Source organism: Xyrauchen texanus, chromosome 13, assembly GCF_025860055.1.
Source record: "Xyrauchen texanus isolate HMW12.3.18 chromosome 13, RBS_HiC_50CHRs, whole genome shotgun sequence".
Lineage (NCBI taxonomy): Eukaryota > Metazoa > Chordata > Actinopteri > Cypriniformes > Catostomidae > Xyrauchen > Xyrauchen texanus.
In genome coordinates this window covers 10,847,024-10,871,991 of record NC_068288.1, presented here as the reverse complement: position 1 = coordinate 10,871,991, position 24,968 = coordinate 10,847,024, and the positions used below count along the sequence as shown (strand labels likewise).

General features: G+C 39.9%; 1 protein-coding gene across 1 annotated transcript in view; it reads left to right on the top strand.

Moving 5' to 3' along the window:
* The window catches only part of kalrnb (kalirin RhoGEF kinase b), a 119,057-nt gene extending 94,633 nt beyond the window's left edge, over positions 1–24,424 (top strand). The window contains 10 exon segments of the mRNA XM_052140801.1: positions 8,154–8,257; positions 10,552–10,621; positions 11,007–11,093; positions 11,448–11,540; positions 12,654–12,704; positions 12,823–12,900; positions 18,064–18,249; positions 18,338–18,509; positions 19,415–19,581; positions 23,076–24,424. Coding sequence (XP_051996761.1) covers positions 8,154–8,257; positions 10,552–10,621; positions 11,007–11,093; positions 11,448–11,540; positions 12,654–12,704; positions 12,823–12,900; positions 18,064–18,249; positions 18,338–18,509; positions 19,415–19,581; positions 23,076–23,294 — 1,227 coding nt within the window. The 3' untranslated portion in view covers positions 23,295–24,424.
* The last annotated feature ends 544 nt before the right edge of the window (positions 24,425–24,968 follow it).

Below are 24,968 nucleotides of genomic sequence, written 5' to 3'. Positions count from 1 at the left end.
GGTAGAATCTCCAAACTGTCAATGCAGAGACAAGAGTTGAGAATTTGTGTCGAGAATAGACGGGGTTCTCAGATGTCTTGGTGCAACAACCTATTTCACAGGAAAATAGCAAATTGTGCTGTGTGGCACTTACCATGCCCACTTGCTGTTTGTACTGTCACGAAAATAGGCCTGGTGCAGTCACTAAAATAGAGCCCTCTGAGTCCATCCTTGTATTATGATTTTCCATCAACCCTTTACAAATTGCTCACACTTTTTGAAAAGGTTTTTAAAGACTAGGGGACTTTTTATAATTCCATAAATATCTTTTTATTCTATAGTTCAGTGTTTTCTATCCTAGTCCTGGAGAACCCATAGCACTGCATATTTTGGATGACTCCCTTTTCTAACGCAGCTGATTCTACTGTTTAGTGTTTTTTTAGTAAAGACTACACGATCTGAAATGGGTGTGTCAGATAAGGGAAACATCCAAAATGTGCATTAATGGGGTTCTCCAGGATCACGATTGAGAAACACTGCTGTAGTTCTTTTAAAAAGTATCCATGTATACTGGTGCTTTAAAGAACCCAGAAGTTTCACTGATCTGAAGAACCTATAATGTGGGGACAGAAATAATAAAAATGATGCCCCAGACATTTGAAATGTCCCATGTGGTGATTTTCTGTATTTCACTGATTCTTGAGATAAGGGACAAAACATGTCTAACATGAAAAAGTCATATTTATTGAAAAAAAATCTAGAAATGTATAATAATAAATATACTAGAAAATATACATTTAAAGAAATTGTGTGTTATCAGGGTATTCATTACTAATATTTTTAAATCATATAATTAGAAAGTTTTAAAGTGCATGCTCTATACATGGAAACTGCAAAACCAAGTGTTTAAAAATGCAGAAACTTTATAAATATAAATATCAAATGAAAGGTATGGATCTATAAGATATCAAACAATACACATTGTAAACTTTAAATTATGTTTTAAATTAATCTTTTTAAAACTGCCGATTAAAGTTGTGTCCTCACATTGCATCAACTCCATCAGATTTTTTTACAGTCTTGAATAAATCAGGCAATGTCATGGTCAGCTATATCTCTTATGGTGAATTCACATACAATGCGAATCAAGCGTCAAGCGTACATACAAAGTCAATGCAAAGACGAGAATAGATGCGAATTCGCGGCGGCCAGCGAGAATGGAGCGAATGGCGCAAAGCGAAAACGCGAAATCGCTTCATTCGCGTGAGTTGAATTATTATTATTTTTATTTTTTTTGGTATCAAAATCACACAATAATCAAATACAGAATGACAATAACAATAATTGCAATAAAATCAGTAAAAAGAATTATATTAATACAAAATATTACAAGTAAATAAAATAAATTAACAACAAAATAACAGAATTAAGAACTATATACATAGGGGTATTAAAATCAAAAACATATCTCTAATTACAAAATAAATACAAAAATCCTTAAAAAGAATAATATTTCAAGGCTTTACAACAATCTATAGTATTTTTTGCTTTAGTGTTCCTTACACCCTCCAATGCTTTATGATTCTGACAAAGCTCAAACTTAAATTGTGCAAAGCTAAGTGTACTTTTTAACCAATGACATTTATGAATGTGATTTTTCCCTAAAATAATAAACAAATTAAGAACAAAAAAAGATTTCTATTCTAAAGGCTTATCGTAAAAAAAATATATATATTCTAAAAGGTTTATCGTAAAAATAAATATATATTTTTGTCCTCCAAAATAATATCAGATCCAGAAATCTCTTTAAAAAAGACCTTAAAATCACACCAGAACAATTTATTGCAAATGCATTCAAAAAAAGATGACAAATACTCTCTTCATTCAAATTACAAAACACACATTTCAAATCAATATGTTTCTTAAATCTTTTTATAACCTGATTTACTGGATAAATACAATGAATAGTTTTAAATGAAATCTCTCTAATCTTATTGATGACACAGTATCTCCTGGAAACCATAAAAGCCTCCTCCCACTCAATGTCCTGGAAGCGTGAATTCCAGAAACTTTTAGCTGGGGATACCTAAAAGACCGACAGATCTGTCTAATGAAGTTATTGTTGCATTTTTTATCAACAATAATTATACCATCCAATTTTAAGTTAAAGTGAATAGTTAAATTCAAATCAACAACACCATTTAATATAATTTAATATAAGTATTGCAATCGCTATACATTGTATGAATCGCTCTTATAAAATTATTACCAAAGCCAAAGAAACCAAGAGTCTCCATCAAGAATGCATGATCCACAGACTCAAAGGCTTTATAATAATCAGCAAATAATATATAACCAAAACTAGACGAATATTATTTCCAATATATCTTCCACGCATAAAACCTGAATGGCAGTCATCAATAATTTTATCCACACAAAAATTCAACCTCTCTTCAAATATAGACGATAACACTTTAGCATCATTATTAACTAATGATATGGGTCTCCAATTTTCAATATTAAGTGGGTCTTTACCTGATTTTGGAATAAGAGTTATTAAACTTTGAATCATTGTAGGCAACATTTTCTCAGCTTCCAATATTTCCTGAAAAACATGTAAAAGGAACACAGAAAGATTTTCCTGAAAGGTTTTTTAAAATTCAGCAGTTAAACCATCATTACCCGGTGATTTATTATTCTTCATTTTGGCAATATTTTTATGAATTTCATCCAATGTTATTTCCCTATCACAAATTTTTTTTTGTCTTCATCTATTATAGTAGAATTGGTTAAATATTATCCAAGAAAGATTTAGCATCTCCAATGCCTTCACCTTTTGCGTATAATTATAAAAGCTTGTTACAAATTCAGAGATCTCATTTAAATCTGTTGAAACTTTAGCATCAATTCAGTATTTCTCTTTTCCAAATTGAAAAAATATTTTGAGTTCTTTTCTCCTTCCAACCATTTATGCCGTGACCTCACAAATGCTCCTTTAGCTTTATTCTCAAATATTTGATCCAATTCTAATTGTAATTTAACAAAGATATCTTTATCTATCTGAGACTAACGTTTGGTTACGTATGTAACCTCCATTCCCCGAGGGAGGGAACGACACGTTGTGTTGTCCGATCTCATGAGGACATGTTTGTCCCGAACTAACGGGAGGAACTTCCTGAGAGCAAGAAGGACGGTCAGCAACTCCAGGCAATTGATGTGCCAACGCAGCGGGGCCCCTTTCCAATGGCCCGCTGCTGCGTGCCCGCTGTACACGGCACCCCACCCGGACCGGGAGGCGTCGGTTGTGACCAGAACGCGTCGGGACACCTGCTGCAGGGGCACTCCTGCCCGTAAAAAGCAGAAGTCTGTCCAGGGTCGGAGTGTTTTGAGGCAGGCGGGGGTGATCCTTACCCGATGCGTGCCGTGGTGCCATGCTTGTCTCGGGACTCGAGTCTGGAGCCAGTGCTGGAGTGGTCTCATATGCATCAACCCCAGCGGCGCGACCGCCACGGAGAACGCCATATGCCCCAGGAGCCTCTGGAAAAGTTTTAGAGGGACCACTTTGCCTGCCTTGAAGGAAGCGAGGCAGTCCAGCACCGACTGAGCACGCTCGCTCATGAGACGTGCTGTCATTGAGACTGAGTCTAACTCCAACGTGAGAAAAGAGATGCTCTGAACCGGAGTGAGCTTGCTCTTTTCCCAGTTGACCTGAAGCCCCAAACGGCTGAGGTGCCAGAGCACCTGGACTCTGCGGATGCCGGCTACTCGTAGCGGGGCAAGGGCCGCCTCTGCGACCTTCGTGAAGACGCGAGGGGACAGAGACAGGCCGAAGGGGAGGACTTTGTACTGAAACGCCTGGCCATCGAACGCGAACCGTAAGAAGGGTCGGTGTCGTGGCAGAATTGAGACGTGGAAGTACGCGTCCTTCAGGTCTACCGCTGCGAACCAATCTAGATGCTGAACGCCAGCCAGAATATTTCTCTGCGTGAGCATTTTGAACGGGAGTTTTAACAAGGCCCGATTGAAAACTCGCGAGGTCCAGGATTGGTCGTAAGTCGCCGCTTTCTTGGGTACAATGAAGTAAGGGCTGTAGAAACCCTTCCTCATTTCGGTTGGAGGGACGGGCTCTACCACGCCCTTGGCTAAGAGGGTCGCGATTTCGCGGCGCAGGGAACTGGCATGCTCGCCGTGTACTGCGGAAAGCGGACGCCTCTGAAGGGGGCGGAGCCGGGCAAACTGAATTGTGTAACCGAAGTCGAATGGTCCGTGCAGCCAGCGTGATGCGTTGGGAAGCGAAAGCCACGCTTCCCAGCTCTGGCGCTTAGGGGCACCAAAGGGACGCAGTATTTTGGATGTACCCGGCGGGCCTCGCAGCGGGCCGGAACAGGTAGTGCAGCATCGGGCGGCTTCGTTGCGGCCTGAGGCTGAGGTGCTGAGAATAGACTCAAAGCACTTACCTTGCTCCACGCACCCGGCAGGGGCGGGTTCGTGACTGAGGAGGAGGTCTGATGCTGGCGCCCTCTGGACTCGTCTGAACCGGCAGGCCGGGGACAGTCGTGGGCAGGCGGAAGGCGGATCGCCACGTCCCGTGTACCGGACTGTCGTAATCTGAAAGCAGATTGCCGTGAGAACGGCATTTGCGGGCCAGGTGACCCAGAGGCAAAGGAAATAGCTCTTTATTGAGAATGTGGGTACCACAGCCCCCTCAGGGGTGTGGCAAATGAAAAACAAAGGATTCTCCTCCCGCCCTCCACCGGGGACGGAGCGGTCTTACCACCTCCGAGCTAACGCCTTCGGCTCTGGGTCGGCTGTCTCAGGAACGCTTGGGAGCCTTCCGGGTCCTAGAGGGGGTTCATGAGACAGGGGGCGTGTGCCGCCTGCGGGGTGCTCGACGCTGGGGCTGAGAGCTGGGTCCGGGTTGAGGCGGAGCAGGAGCTGGTTTCTTCGCAGGGGGACACCCTCGGCGGGCAGACGGGGCGGGGCCCGTAGCGGCAGGTCTGCGGCGGGGCATGATGTGACTGATGGCCTCCGTCTGCTTCTTCACCGCGGAGAACTGTTGGGGGAAGTCCTCGACGGTGTCGCCGAAAAGGCCAATCTGGGAGACAGGTGCGTCCAGGAAGCGGTTCTTATCAGCCTCATGCATCTCGACCAGATTGAGCCAGAGATGGCGTTCCTGGACCACTAGGGTGGCCATCGCCTGTCCGAGTGCCTGCGCTGTGGCCTTCGTCGCTCTCAGGGTGAGGTCAGTCGCTGAGCGCAGTTCCTGCAGCACATCAGGATCAGGTCCACCCCCGTGCATGCTTCTGAGTGCTTTGGCCTGGTGGACTTGCAGGAGGGCCATCGCATGCAGGGTGGAGGCAGCGCGTCCAGCCACACTGTAGGCCTTCGCGTTGAGCGAGGATGTTGTCCTACAGGGCTTGGATGAGAGTACGGGGCAGCCACGCCAGGAGGTAGGGCTACCGGGGCATAGATGGTACGCAACTGCCCTATCGACCTGGGGAATCGCCCGTACCGTGGCGCTCCGCCGCCGAGGGTGGTGAGAGTGGAGCGGGTGGCACCTAGACGAGCGGAGAGCGGGCTCTCCACGTAGACGCCAGCTCGCCATGCACCTCCGGAAAAACGGGACCGGGGATGCGAGGCCGCGAACGCCGTGCTGCCCCCAGGAACCAGTCATCCAACCGTGGAAGGCTGTGGGGAGGATGGAGGGTTCCAATCCAACCCCACGCTCACGGCGCCCAGGAAAGCATGTCAGACATCTGAGCGTCGGCTCAGCCTGGGCCTGCTGGCCCAAGGCGACAGTCCAGGGGAGTCCTCGGCATCAGACATCACACTCTCTGATGCAGCGGCGAGCTCATCTGCTTCGGGCTCGGGAGGATAGACAGCCGGGCCGTGAGGCGAAGCCGCTATCGCCACGAAGCGTAGACGGGACCAGCGAGCGTGTCGGGAACGGGAGGTTTGCGGGGGCTACCCGGCGAAACTGCACCCGCTGCCACCCCAAATCGCCCTCAGCGCCAACCGCGATCGCCCTCAATCCCGTGGGAAGAAGGAGCAATGCGGGTGCAGTTGGGGTGGCTTGCTGTCTGCTGAAAGCAAGCCGCGACCGTAACGTGGTCATGGTTATGTTCTCGCAGTGAGAACATGAGCCATCCACAAACGCCGCCTCGGTGTGATCGCGCCCAAACACACGAGACAGCCTGTGGCCGCCTGAAGCGGAGAGCACTCTATCGCGATCCAGGAACAACACAGGGGCGGAAGGGCATCTTGAAAAAGATGCGCCCTGAAAAGGACGCTCAACGCCGCTGTGTTTTGCTCTTTTAGAGAAATTACTCTTTTAATAGGAATTTACTCTTTTAAATACACAATGTGTGTGTGTCTGCGCTGTCGAGCTCAGGGGCAACAATGCACGCCGTGCAATGTGAAGGAGAAAGCCGCTGTTGTGCGCCGTCAAGATCCAACAGCATGCAGATCGTCAGAGGAAACAGGAACGTTAGTGGTGTGTAACTCGCAGCAAACTGCAAACAGACCATCGGCTCCGAAGAAATTTTCTGAATGAACTCCCGTATTTGCGCTGCTTAAATACCCGTATGTCCGGGGGCGGGACATGCAAATACCGGCTGCCAACTCTCATTGGCCTTTTTTCATAGATCAGAGGTGGATATCGGCGCTCAAGAGAGACCCCTAGTGTCGCTTTTCCGACACAACGTGGAGAGAGCGACAGAAGGGGAACTATGTTTTCCATATATAAAATAATTTGTTTAATGATGGAATCCTCCTTATCTCTTCTGCCTTTGGCCATTTATTTTCCAAACCTAATAGCAAACTTTCTTACTGAATACTTCATAAATTCCCAATGCTTCCCATACATTTTAGAATAATTTGCTATAAAACTATAATGATCACGATAGACTGGCCGAGCTGTTTATCAAGCATGTGAGTTCAACAGAGTAAATTCTGTATGTGTGGAGGTGTATAGCAGGATGAGGGGGTCAAGTTTTGCAATATAACTATAAAAATCAGTTATAATATCTTTAACAACTTTTTGAAATTGTTCATTTCTAAGGAGAGAGTTATTTAACTTCCAATAATTAAACCCAGATCTTTTTTCAGCTAAACTATCAAAACTAATCATAACATGGATCATTTTATGATCAGTAAGAATGTATTATATCAATCTTTTTAGCTTTATGTGCCAATTCTTTAGACAAAAGCCAAAAATCAATTCGGGATTGTCTGGAACCATCTTTATTACTCCATGTAAACTCAACTTTACCAGGATTCCTATTTCTCCATTCATCACGACAGTTAAGATGCACACATAAATCATTAATATAAGAAAAATAACCATACTGTCTAACATATCATGGAGGAAGACAGTCCAATAAGGGATTACTGATGGTGTTCCAGTCTCCACCCAAAACCAAATTAGCGTTAAAAAGTTAACAACATTTCTGAAATCTCCTCTTCAAAACTCTGCAACAAAGTTTGATTCTCAGCTTTGTTATTATAACCATAAATGTTTCCTAAAATAATAATATAATCTTCTATCTCAGCTACTAAAATGATCCATCTTCCAGAAACATTACTTTTAAGTACTTTCCCCTTAAAAATTCCTCTTAAAATCGCAACACCTGCAGAGTTACTGCTTCCATATGACAGCCAAACATCATCTCCCCATTGATTTCTCCAGAATTTGTAGTCAGATCCCAATGCATGAGTCTCTTGCAAAAAATAGAAGTCAGCCTTGAATCTCTTAAGATATAAAACTATTTCTTTTCTTTTTAACATATCACGAATACCCCTTACATTATACGAATATAAACATAATGACATATATATATATATATATATATATATATATATATATATATATATATATATATATATATATATATATATCATAAGTGCCCTCATAACGGGAAGTTCCAGGGGCCGATAAATAGCCTAAATATTTTATGTTTTATTTGATTTGTGATACTGCTGAAATGTAACTATTTAAAGCTCCAATCTCCAAGAGCCATTGAGCAACTCAAGAACTCTTTAAAGTGGAAACTTTTATTATATTAACATATATTTTTCTAAATAAGAAAATAGTTATTTGTTGAACCTAAGGTGCGGCAAAGAACCTTTTCTGAATAACCAACTCTCCAAAATGTCTGTTTTCCTCCTCATCTCAGGGCTTCATGAGAAAGATTGGAGAGAAAGGTGTTCCGGAGGACATGACTGGGAAGGATAAAATAGTCTTCGGGAACATTCATCAAATCTACGACTGGCATAAAGAGTAAGATATATCTTTATCATGCTGTCACATCTCTCTAGAGCTGCTGGAATGGAGCTGTTTTCCTTAATCTAACATGATAGAAATTTCACAGATTGACAAATACTAACAGCTTAATTTAAATAAGGCAGTGTTTCCCAACCGTTTTCTGCCACGGCACACTTTTTACGACTAAATAATTCTACGTCACACCACTATCCCACATAGGGTAACCATCATCAAAATGTTTCCTTTTCAAGAACTTGTCCATGTTTTCTGTCTGTCTTAGTAGCGTTTACTTGTAATATTTAAAATTAGGCTATGCAAAAAATATTAAAAAAATAAATCACAGGTAGGCTACGCTGTGTGAGGTCACAGGTGGCAAGAACGCTAAATGGGTAATTAAAAAACAACAAATTTGATTCTTTTATCATCTTGCAATGTCACAACAAATTACAGGGATGCAAACTCATGAAGGGCAAAAAAGGTAAGACAATCACTGGTCTACGAAATAGTTTCTGGAGATATTGTTTTAAAGAATAAGCTAAAAGCACCAATTCCAGCTATTTTAGTTATTCGAGTTTATTGAAGTTTACAATTGTGCAGAATTATCTGCAAAATAAAGAGTATTTTGGTGAGGCTTTCTTCTGTTTCACCAATTTGTTACATTTTATTAACTGATTAGTTCAGTGACCCCTTCCGGAAATGTCACTATGTGGCGACAAATGAGCGTCGTATGTAATGTGAGTGAGTCAGTGAATCATTTTGAGTCGTTCATGACCGAAATCTACCAAGAGACTTTATAGTGTTTAATCAATAAAAGAACAAAGCAGATCTAGTGTCTTCCTTCAGTCTGAGCATTACTTTTCATCCAAAAAGACAACAATAATAGTCTAGTAATAGTGAGTTTCAATAACGTCCTTCTCCTTTATTAAAAATTGCATGGCTACAAATCTCCTGACTTCAGTAAAGGTATAAACATAAAGCAGATCTACGGTGTTATTTTCCCACAGTAGCCCATTTACACTGCTGAGCATGACCTTTATCAGAAAAGACCAATAATAATATAATAATACATTTGAGTTTCAATAATGTTCTTTTGTTTTGTAAAGCGTATTTCGCACGAGTTGAGTCGAGGCATCAACGCTCCATTCAACGCCAGCATGTGAGTGCACAATAAACATTGAAAACATGTATTTGGAAGAGAGAAAAAAGCTTGCAGTTGCTTTGATAGCAGAAAGTAATAAAAGGACTCGTTTGTGTTTAGGTCGAAGCGTTTTCTTGGTGAATTTAAATGAGTTCAATAACTGGGGTCTCTGATATTCGTAAATGATAAGGTAATATTTAATTAAAGAAATTATGAGACATTCAATGTCTCTTCACAAAATTGGACATAAATATTTCTTGTTGCTTAGTACTCTCAAAGACATTATTGGTGAAGCAAAAACATGTGAAAAACACTTTGGTGTGACGTCACTTTTATAGAGTTCAATGTATTCTGCAGCGCTGACGCGAGTCATGTGATGACCGTTAACGTGTATAATTATCACTCACTTCTACGCATTAATCATTGCTTTTCACAATCACAAAAGTGACCGATTATGGTTTTCAAAAGGCGAATTACTCCGAAAAGTGAGTGGTTTGGATCCCTGAAATATTGTTTTTTTCATGCATTTATTTATTTTGTGGAATTTGATAATTTTCCACGGCACACCTGACAATCTGGCAGTGTTTGGGAAACACTGAATTAAGGCATTTAATTGCTCAGTAAGCGTTTTAGATGCTTTAATAACAGCAACTAACTGAAACTAGATTTGCATTTACAGAAGGAAATACCAGTGTTTACACAGATGGCAGTAAAAGTATAGATTTGGTTCTATGTAAATAACATAGTGTATCAGAGTCTCCATTGTCATTTGTTCTGTTTGCTGTGGGTGAGAGTCAACACCCAATACGATACTATCTATGCAGTGGAAAGGCGGCTATAGATGATTAAATTAATCCAACAAAGAAAAGACCAATCACAATTCAGTCTTCATTTCTATACAAGAATACTATTTGCAATTCAGTATGTGACCTGATGATGAGCCCTTTGATGTTACAGTTTGACGTAAATCCACTGCACAGCATTGTCCCAATCTTGCAAACATTTAGCATAAATACAAGTGTCTGTTTTTAGCAAAAAATAAAATAAAAATCAGTATGCAAAACTTGAACATGCAAAAACGTTCCTGTTTGGACTCACACTAAAGGTAGAAATTGTTTGAGTGAGGGGTGTTTATAAGCATAACTAAATGTTTTCTGTGCTCTCTTTAAAGGTTCTTCCTCGGTGAGCTGGAGAAATGTCTGGAGGATCACGATAGACTGGCCGAGCTGTTTATCAAGCATGTGAGTTCAACAGAGTAAATTCTGTATGTGTGGAGGGGTATAGCGGGATGAGGGGGTCAAGTTTTGCAAATATTGTTGATTGACCAAATGTCCCCACTAAAAGAATAGTAAAACCTGAAATCACGTCCTACAGTATATTATGGTGACCAGACAACAGTCCACACGAGGAAAACAGTTTATTATTAATGAACTTTTACATTGCATGTAATGTCATAATGAAATGGAAAAATGCTAAATGGTTCATGTGAGGGTAATTTTTGTAAAAAAAAATTATTAGTATAAAATAAATTTGCTAAGATGATGATTGTTGAAAAAAAGTCCCCAACATGAAAAACAAACGTGTGTGTGTGTGTGGTAAACCTCATTTGATTTTCCTGTTATCCAGGAGAGAAGGTTACACATGTATGTGATCTACTGTCAGAACAAGCCCCACTCAGAGTTTGTTGTAGCTGAATATGACAAATTCTTTGAGGTGAGTGTTATTGCAGGACAGCTCTGTTTTGCGTCCTCTGATTCCCCTTTTCCACCAAAATGTTGCTGGTTCTCATACTGTACTCCGTGTTTAGCCGGGGGAACTGAGAACCTCTTTGTTTACGGGTATTGTATGTTTTGAGAACATTTTTAACATCCAAAGTAATTTAATTCAGCATCTCTATGACATCACAAGCTGCTATCAATGTATCCGTCAAAAGTTCTTAGCAACCAATTAACACTTATCGTACAATGTTTGTAAGTAACATCATTTTATGGACCAGTACCCTTTTGGTGGAAAGGAGCTGATCCGTTCAAGTGCTCAGTTTGATGATGTTGTTGATGTTTCTGTCAGGAGGTACAGCAGGAGATAAACTCCAGACTGTCTATCAGTGATTTTCTCATCAAACCCATCCAGAGGATTACCAAATACCAGCTCCTGCTCAAGGTAACAGACCCGCAATTACACAAACACATGTGATTATTTGGGAACACTTTACATAAGGTTTCATTTGTTAACATTAGTCATCAACATTATTTAACATGAACTAACAATGAACAAAACTTTACAGCATTTCAACACATATTAATCCATTTTTAAAATCAAAAGTTGTACTGTACATGTTAACATTAATGCACCGTGAACTAACATTAACAATGAGACTATTAACTAACATTATCAAAGATTAATAAATGGTTTTAAATAACATACTGTTAATTGTTTGTTCATGATACTTAATGCATTAACTAATGTTGACGAATGGAACCTTAGTGTTACGAATTATTTAAAGTCAACAATGCATAAGGGTCAGAAATGATTGTTATTATTGATGGATGGATGGATGAATGGATGGATGGGCAAAAATGCCACCAAATATGACATAAATGCCCACGATATTCAAAATGTGGGGTCAAAAAATGCCCTCAAAATGAATTGTTGATTTGTTTTATTTGCAACATCAAAAATAGTTCTCAATATTCTATTTTAGTCTTAGTTATACATACTATTATGGCATATATTGATGTTGAGCTAATACATTCTCAATCTTGAGAATTTTTCATCAAAATTAACATAGTTGGCATAAACGGATGAGACAGTTTTTTAAAATGGTCTGAAATAAATATGCTCCCTAAGGTTATAAATGCCAATATTTTAAATCAAGGGGGTAAATACACAGTATGCCCCATAATGTAAAATATTGGTTGGGAGGGTGTTGACTCTTATCATGAAGGAGGGACCCAAGATGCATCTGGGATGAGAATATCATTGAAACTTGAGATGGGCTCTTTTGAATTTGAGTTTTAAAGAACCACCCAGAGCACAGTAGAAAACACTTAGCCATGCCCTAGCAACCAGCCAGAACACCCGAGCAACCACATAGCAACGCCCTGGTATACCCACAATATCATGGCGGCAAGTTTTGAATGGGCAAGCACCACAGTAGTTATGATTACTATGGCAAATTAACACTCTTTTAATTGCTTTTATCACAACATGGGCAGATTATTATGCTATTTTAATGTGGTCTCTATTCCTGTATGTTTGCATTGTATCTTGAAGGACTTTTTGAAGTACAGCTCTAAGGCAGGATTGGACTGTAAAGAGATAGAGGTAAGTGGCCTAAAGCAATTCTATATGAGTTTGTATCAATTCTATATTTACAATATACTTCTATCCTTAATGTCCTGTCATGTAGTGACACTGCTGGTCTGTGCCTTGCCTCTTACAGAAAGCAGTTGATCTGATGTTCCTGGTGCCCAAACAATGTAACGACATGATGAATCTGGGACGACTGCAGGGCTACGAGGTAAAAATAGATAAATACCTTTCGCTGACATCATTTCAAAAACAACAACAGAGACACTTTATGAAAAGTTTAAGTTTTCATAAGGAAGTAACTAAACTGCAAATTATTTTGTTGGAATTCTAATTATTATAATTACAAATGCTGCAAGGTGAGTCATAGTTGGTTACTGCAGTAGTAGTAGCTGTTAATTTACACTGACAAATAAAGATTTCTGGGCAACTTAAGAATGAAATATTGTAATCGAATACTGTGCCTATACTGGAATTGTAGCAACAGCTTGGGGCTGTTTACACTCACTGTCTAGACTACAAACTTTGGGATTGAATCTAGGCTTTAGCAACAGTAAGAGGAAATGTATGACGGAAAGGAAAAAGATGAATTGGCTCCTTGTAGAAACTGTGCTTTACTACAGCACACATCTGAATATATGCCTGATTTTAGCACTTTCTCTGATCATTTGATGAGTTTCTTCTGCCATGCCAGAAAATATACACTAACATCTCTTTTTAATAAAATTCTGTTTTCCACCTGCTTTCTGTGGGAGGTAATAGCACTCTGTTATCTATTCCAGGCTAATAGCGCTAAGTTTTGCGAGTAAGACAATATTTAATAAGCCTTGAAAAAAGAGAAAATTCCAAGGCACTCATGTGGTATGAATTAAAAAGCCTTTAATTAACCGGGCTACAACATCTAAAACGGCCAATGCTTATCGGCTAAGAAAGCCTTCATCAGGATACAATTCCCCAGTACAAAGAGGCACAATATATAGTCTTGGCCATCAGTGAAAACATTAACAGCTGATCAACAAGTGGGAGTGGTTCAGTGTAATGGGGTAAGGGATGGGCAAGGAGGAGGTGGGAACCGGCTGAACAGTCAATGTAAAGTTTAATTATATAAATGAACTTAAAACAACATAAAACATAAAGACACAGAGGCACAAACGCGTTCCCCCTCCCGGCTCATTAGCCCGATTCAGGGCCGGCCACGTGTCCTCACGGCCCGGTCCCGCCCTCCTCCTCCTCCTCCTCCTCCTGACACTCACAAACTAGCTGTAAGGTTGACAAAGTAAAAATTAACCAACAGATAGTACACGTAAAACTAGTGGTTGACCAATACATCGCCAAGGCCCAAAAATCCTGTTTGGCCAATCTGTTTCTTGTGGGTGCGGAGAATGTGAAGCAACTGAGTCATGTAAACGTCCAGTCACAGTTTGTTTTGTTGTTACGTGCCATCGTGTTACTACAATAATAGACTGGTGTGCAACACAGTCTCATTTAAATGGTCCGTATATCAGAGCCGTGGTAGACACGTTTAGCTCATAATGTTAAAGTGCTACGTTTCATTCATGTCTAATAAAAAAGGGCAAATATCAATAAATTTAATATCATATACCATATGCAAATATGCACATATCTACAAATATGCATATATCTACAAATATGCACATATCTACAAATATGCACATATCTACAAATATGCATATATCTACAAATATGCACATATCTACAAATATGCATATATCTACAAATATGCACATATCTCATTTAAATAGATGTAATAAACCAACCTCACACAAATTCAGCAGATCCAGCATTCTGCAACCCTTTGTGCTTGGTCTTCGATCCTTTATTCAAGATAGCACTTACGTGCTGAATAAAATTAATGACATTAAGAATATAGGATCTTATTTCTTAGTCACAATGGACGTATAATCTTTGTATACTAATACTTACTATGCAGACAGTCTTGAAGCCTCTGAACACATCTTGAGCAGTAGACCTTCTGAAAATATGCCACCTACAGCTTTGTTACAATTAACTGAGTGGACCCTTAAGAACAATGTGTTTTTATTTCAAAACCAGTTAACAAACAAGTAAAGGGCACGGCTATGGGTGCTTGTTTTGCACCAGATTATGCAAACTTGTTTTTAGGATTGTGGGAAGAGAGGTTTATTTATTCCTCAGTCAACCCCTTCCCTGATAAGATTGCATGGTGGGGCAGATATGTATTGGTGTCTTTTTTTATTTGGTCAGGTTCAGAAAAAGAACTTCATACTTTTCATGAATTTGTTAAATGATATCAACGATAATTTGAAACTGTGCTTGGAATACACATTGACGGAGATACATTTTCTCAGTCAATGAGTAAAATAATCAGAAATCTTATGGTGATATACATACCTCGATTTTCAGAAAACCAATGGACCGCAATGTCCTCAGAGCCAACAGCTTCCATCCGCCTTGGTTGCACTTAGTGACAGCCTAAAATCATTAAATGTAATTGGAATATTTTCAACAGTGATAGTGCTCTCTGTGCTGTCTTCCAGGAAATGACATCTGTTAGTTACAGACATGCACCTACTATTAGGGATACGGTTGTTTATAGCCATTTCCCTGCTCCTGAAAAGAGAACATGGTTGAGGCCCTCAGCAGGCAATCATAGTTGTTGGGAAGGCAATCACTGCAGTACCATGGTTAAAACAAAAACATTTACTGATGTTTTCTCAAATATAATATGCCAAATTCTTAAGTTTTTTATCAATTGTAACTCTTCCCATGTTGTCTATAAAATGAACTGTGAAAGTGGCCATTTTTACATTGGTCGAAGAAAAAGGAAGCTCAAAATGAGAGTGGCTGAACACAAATATGCCATTCATACTTCCAATTTGGTAGACCTAATGGCAAAGCATTATAAGGAAGGTGGCCATTGCAGTGACAGCTCCCTTCAAGTGACAGGAATAGAATCTATCCCATGTTCAATAAGAGGTGGTAATAGATTAAAATGTCTACTTCGATGAGTGGCCTCTCCATGCCACTACGTTACCTGATGTTAATGAAGAAATCGAACCTTTTTGTAGGTTCTTATAAATATTTCTATGAATTAACGTGTGTGTGTGTTTTGTTGTTGTTTTAAGTGTACTATCTGTTGGTTCATTTTTACTTCATCTGAACATTTGGCAAACTTACAGCTAGTTTGTGAGCCACTCCAACTTGTTGATCAGCTGTTGATGTTTTCACTGATGGCCAACACTACAGTGCATCTGGAAAGTATTCACAGCGCTTCACTTTTTCCACATTTTATGTTACAGCCTTATTCCAAAATTTATTAAATTCATTATTTTCCTCAATTCAAACAAACAATACCCCATAAAGATAATGTGAAAGAAGTTTTTTTTTTTTTTTAAACTGAAGAAAAATACAAATAAATCACAGCCTTTCTCAATACTTTGTTGAAGCACCTTTGGCACCAATTACAGCCTCAAGTCTTTTTGTATATGATGCTACAAGCTTGGCACACCTATTTTTGGGCAGTTTCTCCCATTCTTCTTTGCAGGATCTCTCAAGCTCCATCAGGTTGGATGAGAGCGTCGGTGCACAGCCATTTTCAGATCTCTCCAGAGATGATCAATCGGGTTCAAGTCTGTGCTCTGGCTGAGCCACACAAGGACATTCACAGAGTTATCCCGTTGGAAGATGAACCTTCACCCCAGTCTGAGGTCCAGAGCACTCTGGAGCAGGTTTTCATCAAGGATGTCTCTGTACATTGCTGCATTCATCTTTCCCTCAATCCTGAATAGTCTCCCAGTTCCTGCCGCTGATGCTGCCACCACCATGCTTCACTGTAGGGATGGTATTGGCCAGTTGATGAGCGGTGCCTGGTTTCCTCCAGACATGACGCTTGCCATTCAGGCCAAAGAGTCCAATTTTGTTTCATCAGACCAGAGAATTTTGTTTCTCATGGTCTGAGAGTCCTTCAGGTGCCTTTTGGCAAACTCCAGGCGGGCTGTCATGTGCCTTTTACGGAGGAGTGGCTTCCGTCTGGCCACTCTACCATACAGGCCTGATTGGTGGAGTGCTGCAGAGATGGTTGTTCTTCTGGAAGGTTCTCCTCTCTCCACAGAGAAACGCTGGAACTCTGTCAGAGTTACCATCGGGTTCTTGGTTACCTCCCTGACTGAGGCCCTTCACCCCGATCACTCAGTTTGGCCGGGCAGCCAGCTCTAGGAAGAGTCCTTGTGGCTCCAAACTTCTTCCATTTACAGATGATGGAGGCCACTGTGCTCATTTGGACCTTCAATGCTGCAGAAATGTTTCTGTACCCTTCCCCAGATCGGTGCCTCGATACAATCCTGTCTCAGAGTTCTACAGACAATTCCTTGGACTTCATGGCTTGGTTTGTGCTCTGACATGCACTGTTAACTGTGGGACATAATATAGACAGGGGTGTGCCTTTCCAAATCATGTCCAATCAACTGAATTTACCACAAGTGTACTCCAATCAAGTTGTAGAAACATCTCAAGGATGGAAACAGGATGCACCTGAGCTCAATTTTGAGTGCTGTGGCAAAGGCTGTGAATACTTATGTACATTTCATTTTTTATTTGTAATAAATTTGCAAAGATTTCAAACAAACTTCTTTCACGTTGTCATTATGGGGTATTGTTTGTTTGAATTGAGGAAAATAATGAATTTAATAAATTTTGGAATAAGGCTGTAACATAACAAAATGTGGAAAAAGTGAAGCGCTGTGAATACTTTCCAGATGAACTGTATATATTGTGCATCTTTATACTGGGAAATACCCTGAAATGTACCCTGATGAAGGCTTTCTTAGCTGAAACACTTTGGCCATTTTAGATGTTGTAGCCCGATTAAATAAAGGCTTTTTAATTCATACCACGTGAATGCCTTGCATTTTTCTCTTTTTTCAAACATTTTTGTTTCCCCTTTTTCCAGTGAGCACCAGTGGCTATACTTTTTTGCTACCTTTGTAGTACACCTGCTTTTTCTCTTTTTTACTTATAATAAGCCTTATTTACATATAAAGGAACGTAAACTAGATGGGCAATTAGTGAATAAGACTAAAACAAACAAACAAACAATAGTCTTATTCTAGTCTTGTTATATGTTTGTTTGTTTGTTTGTTTGTTTGTTTGTTTGTTTGTTTGTTTGTTTGTTTGGCTAAAATACAGCACACATGAGTTGGGCAACTGTAAAGTATATTTACCCCATACAGTTCTACATGAGGGAGAAATATCAGGGTGTAGGCACAAACACAATCAAATAATGTATGTATCAGTGCATGGATTTCTACATTGCATCAGCATTGCATAACAGAGTGTTAACAATATTCATAACCCTCTATTATGTTTCTCTGTGTAGGGGAAGCTTGTAGCTCAGGGAAAGTTATTGCAGCAGGACACATTCTTCGTGACAGAGCAGGACAGTGGTGTTCTGTCTCGCAGTAAAGAGCGCAGAGTCTTTCTCTTCGAACAGATCGTCATCTTCAGCGAGCTTCTGCGTAAAGGGTCCTCAACACCGGGGTACCAGTTTAAAAAGGGCATCAAGGTACACTTATAGTGTAGTTGCTCCATAGAGTCTTTTTTATTTTATGCATAGTAAAGGTGCAGTGTTTGTAATGTGTTTACCTGTGCAGGTGAGCTACCTTAGCATGGAGGAGCATGTGGACAGTGATCCCTGTAAGTTTGTGTTATTATGTCGCGGCTCATCTGAACGGTTAACACTACAGGCTGCTAACATCGACATCAAGAAAGAGTGGGTGCAAAGTATCAGAGGACTACTGGACATGCAGATGAACTTCCTAACGGGTGAGAGGATTGATGGATGGATGGATGGATGGATTTGTAAGTAATATGGATGGAGGATTCTGTATGATGGATGGATGGATGGTTATGTAAGTAATGTAGATTTATGGATGAGTTTGTGGATGGATGGATGGATGGATGGATGGATGGATGGATGGAAGGGTTTGTAAGTAATGCAGATGGATTGAAGGGTTTGTAAGTAATATGGATGGAAGATTCTGTAAGATGGATGGATGAATGGTTATGCAAGTAATGTAGATGTATGGATGAGTTTGTGGATGGATGGATGGATGGATGGATGGATGGATGGATGGATGGGTTTGCAAGTAATGCAGATGGATTGAAGGGTTTGTAAGTAATATGGATGGAGGATTCTGTAAGATGGATGGATGGATGGTTATGTAAGTAATGTAGATTTATGGATGAGTTTGTGGATGGATGGAGTTATGTGGATGGATGGATGGATGGATGGATGTATGTGTATATAATGTGGATGGATGATTCTGTAAGTTATATGGATGGATGGATGGATGGATGGATGGATGGATGGATGGATGGATGATAATGCAAGTAATGCAGATGGATTGATGAGGATGGATGGATGGATGATTATGTAAGTAATAGAGATGGTTTGATGAGTTTATAAGTAATATGAATGGATGGATGTTCCTGTAAGTTATGTGGATGGATGCATGGATGAGTTTGTAAGAAATGTGGATGAATAGATGTATAGATGGATTGACCGACTGATGAGATTGTAATATGGATGGAGGGATTGTAGATTTGGTATTTTCAGCTTTTGGCTGATAAACAGACATTTTTGTGCCGTTTTGAATTCTTCTCAGATCATATTTTTATTGTAAAGAATTCTTGGTTTTCTTAATCTTCTTTCGTATCTTCCTGATCAGCTCTCCAGAACCCACAGGAGTATCAGAAGAAGGAAAGTGGAGGTTCTCTGACCAGACAGTTTTCCAATAGCAGCCGTTCCTTGTCTTCTCACCCCTCCACCCCCCTCAAACCGAACACCGCCCCAAATGGCAGCCCCGCCCACAAATCCAACAAGCATGCAGAGGAGGTGAGCGTGTTTGCCAAACAGATTCAATCCACTCCAATCAAATGATTGTGCAGATGTCACATACACACATACTGTTACAGAACCTGGAGTGGTCTTGTATCACACTAAAAGGATTCATCTGCATTAATACATGGCTACTTACAAAATATATCAATTGTTAGGCATAAAAAATATTTTTATTTTACCAAGTGTGAAAGCTCCCTAAAAACCTGTGACTAAAAGCAAAAGGCCAATTATATCAATAGCATTGTGTAGTTAGAATTATGGGATCTCAAATCAATCATTTGCCCAGACCGGTTTAATTAGCATCTCATCTAGGACAGATAAATGTAATTAAACCAAATTAGTTCACACTATGCCAGTCGCTGCTGTCTGTGGATGTGTATCCTTACTGAACTGAATTTTTCCCGTGCTGCAGGGCTGTGAAGTTCTCCTCTAATTGTCTTTGAGGGGAGGAGAGGCGCCTGCTAGTTATCCTTAGTGAGGGGCAATGGCCTAGTTTTCCCAGCTCTCCCTGTGTTCTGTACCTAATTCTGGTCTCTGCAGGGTCTCTTTCTTCTGTTCTGTTTCCTTGCATTCTGTCTTTCTTGTTCTATTTCTTTTCCCCACATTCTCTCACTCTCTTTCTCTGGTGATTTTTTTTATCTTGGCCTTGGTACACCCTGCTTTCTGTGGTCCTAATAAATCAGACTGTAATTGAATACCAGACTGGAGGAGCTGCTTGCTACTTTTTTATTTTTAAATGTCTCAAAGCTAAGCTTTCACTCTGAGCTATTTATTTCCAATGCCAGTGCCAGGTCAAGGTTGGCACAGTGGCGCAGGCAGAGAGAGTGAGGAACAGACTTGTGTCCATGTGAACCTTTGTCCTGATTAGCCTTTCAACAGTGTACAGCCATATAGAGAAGAACATATGTTCAAAACCTGTAGGTCTAGTTGTGCACAATTCATTAAGTTAAAAGTAGTTAGTTATCCATTCTGTATTTATTGTGCTCTGTCAAGCTGTTGATGAACACCAGTCTGTGTCCTGTAGGTGGACAACTACAGACACTCAGAAACGAGCTTTAAATTGAGATGATACAAGCTTGAATTGCTTCGAGAGCAAATATTTCTTAGTACGAAATGAGGAATAATTATATATATATATGTGTGTATATATATATATATATATATATATATATATATATATATATATATATATATATTAATAATTGAACTAAATAAATATTTAATGTGTTAATTCTCTCTTGTTATTTTTTATATGATTAATTGCATTAAATTAACATTTAAAATGTACTGCCCTAGTACTCTTTAATAAAAGTGTATTGATTTGATTTCACTCTGAAATCCATCAGATTACAGAAGTAAAATTGGTTGTGCATTCTGTTTAGACTGATCTCATTGTGAATTCGGAAACAGTCAGAAGGATGACTTTTCTTTTGGTAAAATCGGTCTGTGCTTACCGAAATGTGAAACACTCCCCCCAGTGGCCAAAGCGTTAAGTGTTGTTGGGCATATGGGATGGGCATACCTAGTGCATCAGTTTTAACTTTACTCTCTGTCTCACATTCCTGCTGTATGTTTACTCTGTTTATTCCCTGGTATTAAGATGCGTTAAGAAGCGTATCAACATTAACACCTGGTATTGTCTGTCTCTTTTGTGTTTATAGTTTGAGTAGAGGCCAACAGGGTCACTGATTCATGACTGCATACATCAATTGTGTGTTGCGTCATTGTGTTAATGCATGATAATAGAGCACATCAGAGCAGAATTGTCAGTTATTTAAGTGCAGTATTAACTGAGCTTTAGAGATGTGGCTCTTAATGTTCAAATCAGGGGCAACAAAAAAGTTTTTTAAACTGCATGTTTGCACTTTAACCGGCAAAGTTTAAAAAGCTTGTTTTAGCACAGCGGTTGATTGACAGGTAGAATGTTCACCCTAGAACATCTTGGTTTAACGACTCTTAAGCATGTTGAGTAAACAAATCTATCATTTAAGCCTACTGTCATGTGTATGCCATTCTAATTGATGATACGCCCCTGAATGTAGTTCTAGTACTTAAGTATAAAATGAAGACAAGTATGACGGATAAAAATAGATCATGCAATTTTACAGAGAGTGAAAGAAAAAGATTGTTTTTCTAGCGCAACCTGATGGCAAACACAAACATCCCTAATAATTTAATCTCAGCACAAAACACCACTAAAACATGCACATCCTTGTCAAAAAGCTCAAGTGACAGTAAAGAAAACCATAAATGGGCAAATTGTCAAAGGCTGTGCATATTACCTCGTATGAACAACTAATAAAAATGAACAGACTCTCAATATATAGCAGTTATTGTAATCTAATATAAATCAATGCATCAACAACACAACTCCTCAAAGCAATGGCATACAATTCATTGAATGATGAGTGGTGTGCTTTAACTAATCCAATCAGCAACATATTCGAATAAAATACGCTTTTAAAACTTACCAATGACGTTCACTATGCAGGTCTGCACTCAAGAGCGGTTATTTCCGAGGCTCGTGTCAACAGCTTGACATATGATCAAAGCTTTTGATTGACTCAGGTGCAAAGGCAAACGAGCCCCTCGGGCCATCATTAAAGGCTCATTGCACATGTGCATAACATTAAAGTTAAACGTTAAAGGCGCTGGCTACCACCCCTGGAGTTCGCTAGTTCGAATCCCAGGGCATGCTCAGTGACTCCAGCCAGGTCTCCTAAGCAACCAAATTGGCCCGGTTGCTAGAGAGGTTAGAGTCACATGATGTAACCTCCTCGTGGTCGCTATAATGTGGTTAGTTCTCGGTGGGGCACTTGATGAGTTGAGCGTGGATGCCTCGGTGGATGGCGTTAAGCCTCTACACGTGTTATGTCTCCATGGCACATGCCACATGATGAGATGCGCAGGTTGACGGTCTCAGACGTGAAGGCAGCTGGGATTCGTCCTCCGCCACTCAGATTGAGGCGAATCACTACACAACCACAAGGACTTAAATGCACATTGGGAATTGGGCATGCCAAATTGGGAGAAAAAGGGGAAAGAAAAAAATTCTCAAAAGAATTTCTACTTTTTTCTTGTATAATGGACATAAAACAAGTTTAAGATGCGTAACATATATTATTGCTTTAAATAAATGTATGATTATGCCACACGTTTTGCACAACTGCGCCACCTCTGGTGGGGCTTAGCCCCAATTGCCTTGCCCCAGAGCAGAGATGCCACTGGCTGTAATACAGTAAGAAGGAATGCATATTTTTGTAAACTGTACCCAAACCCTAAACCTAAACCCAACCATCAGTGGAGTTAAAAGTAATGTTAGAGGGAAAAATGCAACCGCCAAATCACACTCGCCAACCTCCCATGTGATCATGTTGTTCCATTTCATGTCACTTTAACCATATTCTTGATGATAATGTTGTTAATTCTTGTGTTTTGCATCATTTGCAAGTGTTTTATACAAGTGTGGGGCTTTTTTTGTCCTCTAGGAGCTGGACGAGGGGGAGTGTAACGGCTTGTCATCGGTGCTCGTGACGCAGGACTACAATGCTGTAAAGGAGGACGAGATATGTGTGGTGGTTGGTGAGAAGGTGCAGATCCTGGCATCTAATCAGCAGAACATGCGCTTGGTTTATCGACCAGCAAACAGCCAATCACCTGCTGCAGAGGGCTGGGTACCGGGTCATGTACTGTCCTTGACCCGGTAAAGCCACGCCCCCTCAACACCTTGGAATAAAACCACTACAGCCAGAACTCAACCAATCAAATTCACCCTTAAGTTTCACCACAGTGAACCAGTCTACTCTGGGAAGGTGTTGAAGACATGCCATTTAAACTCCTGCTAATCTGCCTTTGGTCAGTCAGAACGGGAAATCCCGCCTCTTTCCCCTGCTGTCGTACTGATAAGGACTAAAGATGCACGCTGTGAAAAAACGGTGCAACATCACCTCCAATTGTCAATATGGACAAAAGAAAATGTGAAATAAGAAAGTGCAAGAAAATATATTATATTGCTAATAATTTAAAAAAAGACTAAGTTGCATATAGAGGAAACTGAGGAGAATTTGTCAGTGAATTACGTGTGGATTTGTATGGATGTTAATGTCACCGATTCTCATCAACATGCTCCATTATGTGCTACGGACTGTTTTTAAATGGGGCTCCCCCTATTTCCCTGTCTCTGTCTATGCCAAGTCATTTGCACATGTGTATATTTAGTTTTAATAAGATTTTATTTTTGGAAACTTCTTTTATTTTAATTGTCTTATTTTTTACGGCTACTAAGTGTGGCACATCTATCATTTCCTTCAGTTCTTTTAACCAGTTCAGTGTTCTGTACAAAGTATTCGACACTTTTCCAACAAATAGTATCGCAATGATGGTAAGTTGTACAATATCACAATCGTCATAATGCTCATAACTGTACTTGTAACTAAAGATTTAAATGTATTATTCTGTATCATTTTAAATTTGTACATAATATTTTTGACATTGCCATAATAGATACACAGCAGAGGAAAATGCTCCTACTCCTGTCAGGCTCAAAAAAGAAAGCTAAAGTCTGCACTGCCTCCGAAACCAGATCCTCCGATTTTTACATTTGACATCATCAGATTTAGTATGTAATAAGTTACCATCTGAATCATATCAGACCAGATGTTTACTCAAAATTAGTCGGTTAAAAATGGATGTTGTTGATTTCTGAAAAGTAGTCTCTGCTGTCAGCATTCCGAGATCTCAGACATATGTGTAAATAAACGTAAAACAAATCATTCTAGCAGGTGTATAACTTGTTAAACTCTTGAATGTTGTTCATAATAAAGCTGACAATTTTTCATCTTGGACATTTCATGTTATATATCATATGTATACCGGTGAATCTCTCATTAGCTACATCAATGCAGATATTACGGAACTATACTATAGTTCTAATACTAAAATATATTTTATCTATAAATGTTTAACAAAAGTATAATCAGAATGAATCAACATCAATCATACAAATCATCTTTGTATTACCGTAATTGTCAATGTGCATTTATCTTGTGGTGCAGCATGTAATTACATATTTCTCCCGTAACAATATGATGCAAATTGTAACCTAATAGTGCTTCTGATGTGCCTTTCTGAAAGCAGAATGGTGAAGCAATCATATGGAAGTACAACAAAATGTACAAAGGTTCCTGCTGTAATCAATTGTACAGTATGTCCTGCTCTCTTTCCCCTACATTAACCCTCTGCTGTACAGCCGTGGCCAAAAGTATTGGCAGTGACATCAATTTTGTGTTTCGCAAAGTTTTCTGCTTCAGTTGTTGTGATATTAATTCACATTGTTTCTAGATTATTGTGCAGAGTGATCAGATGCATTTTAAATAATTGCA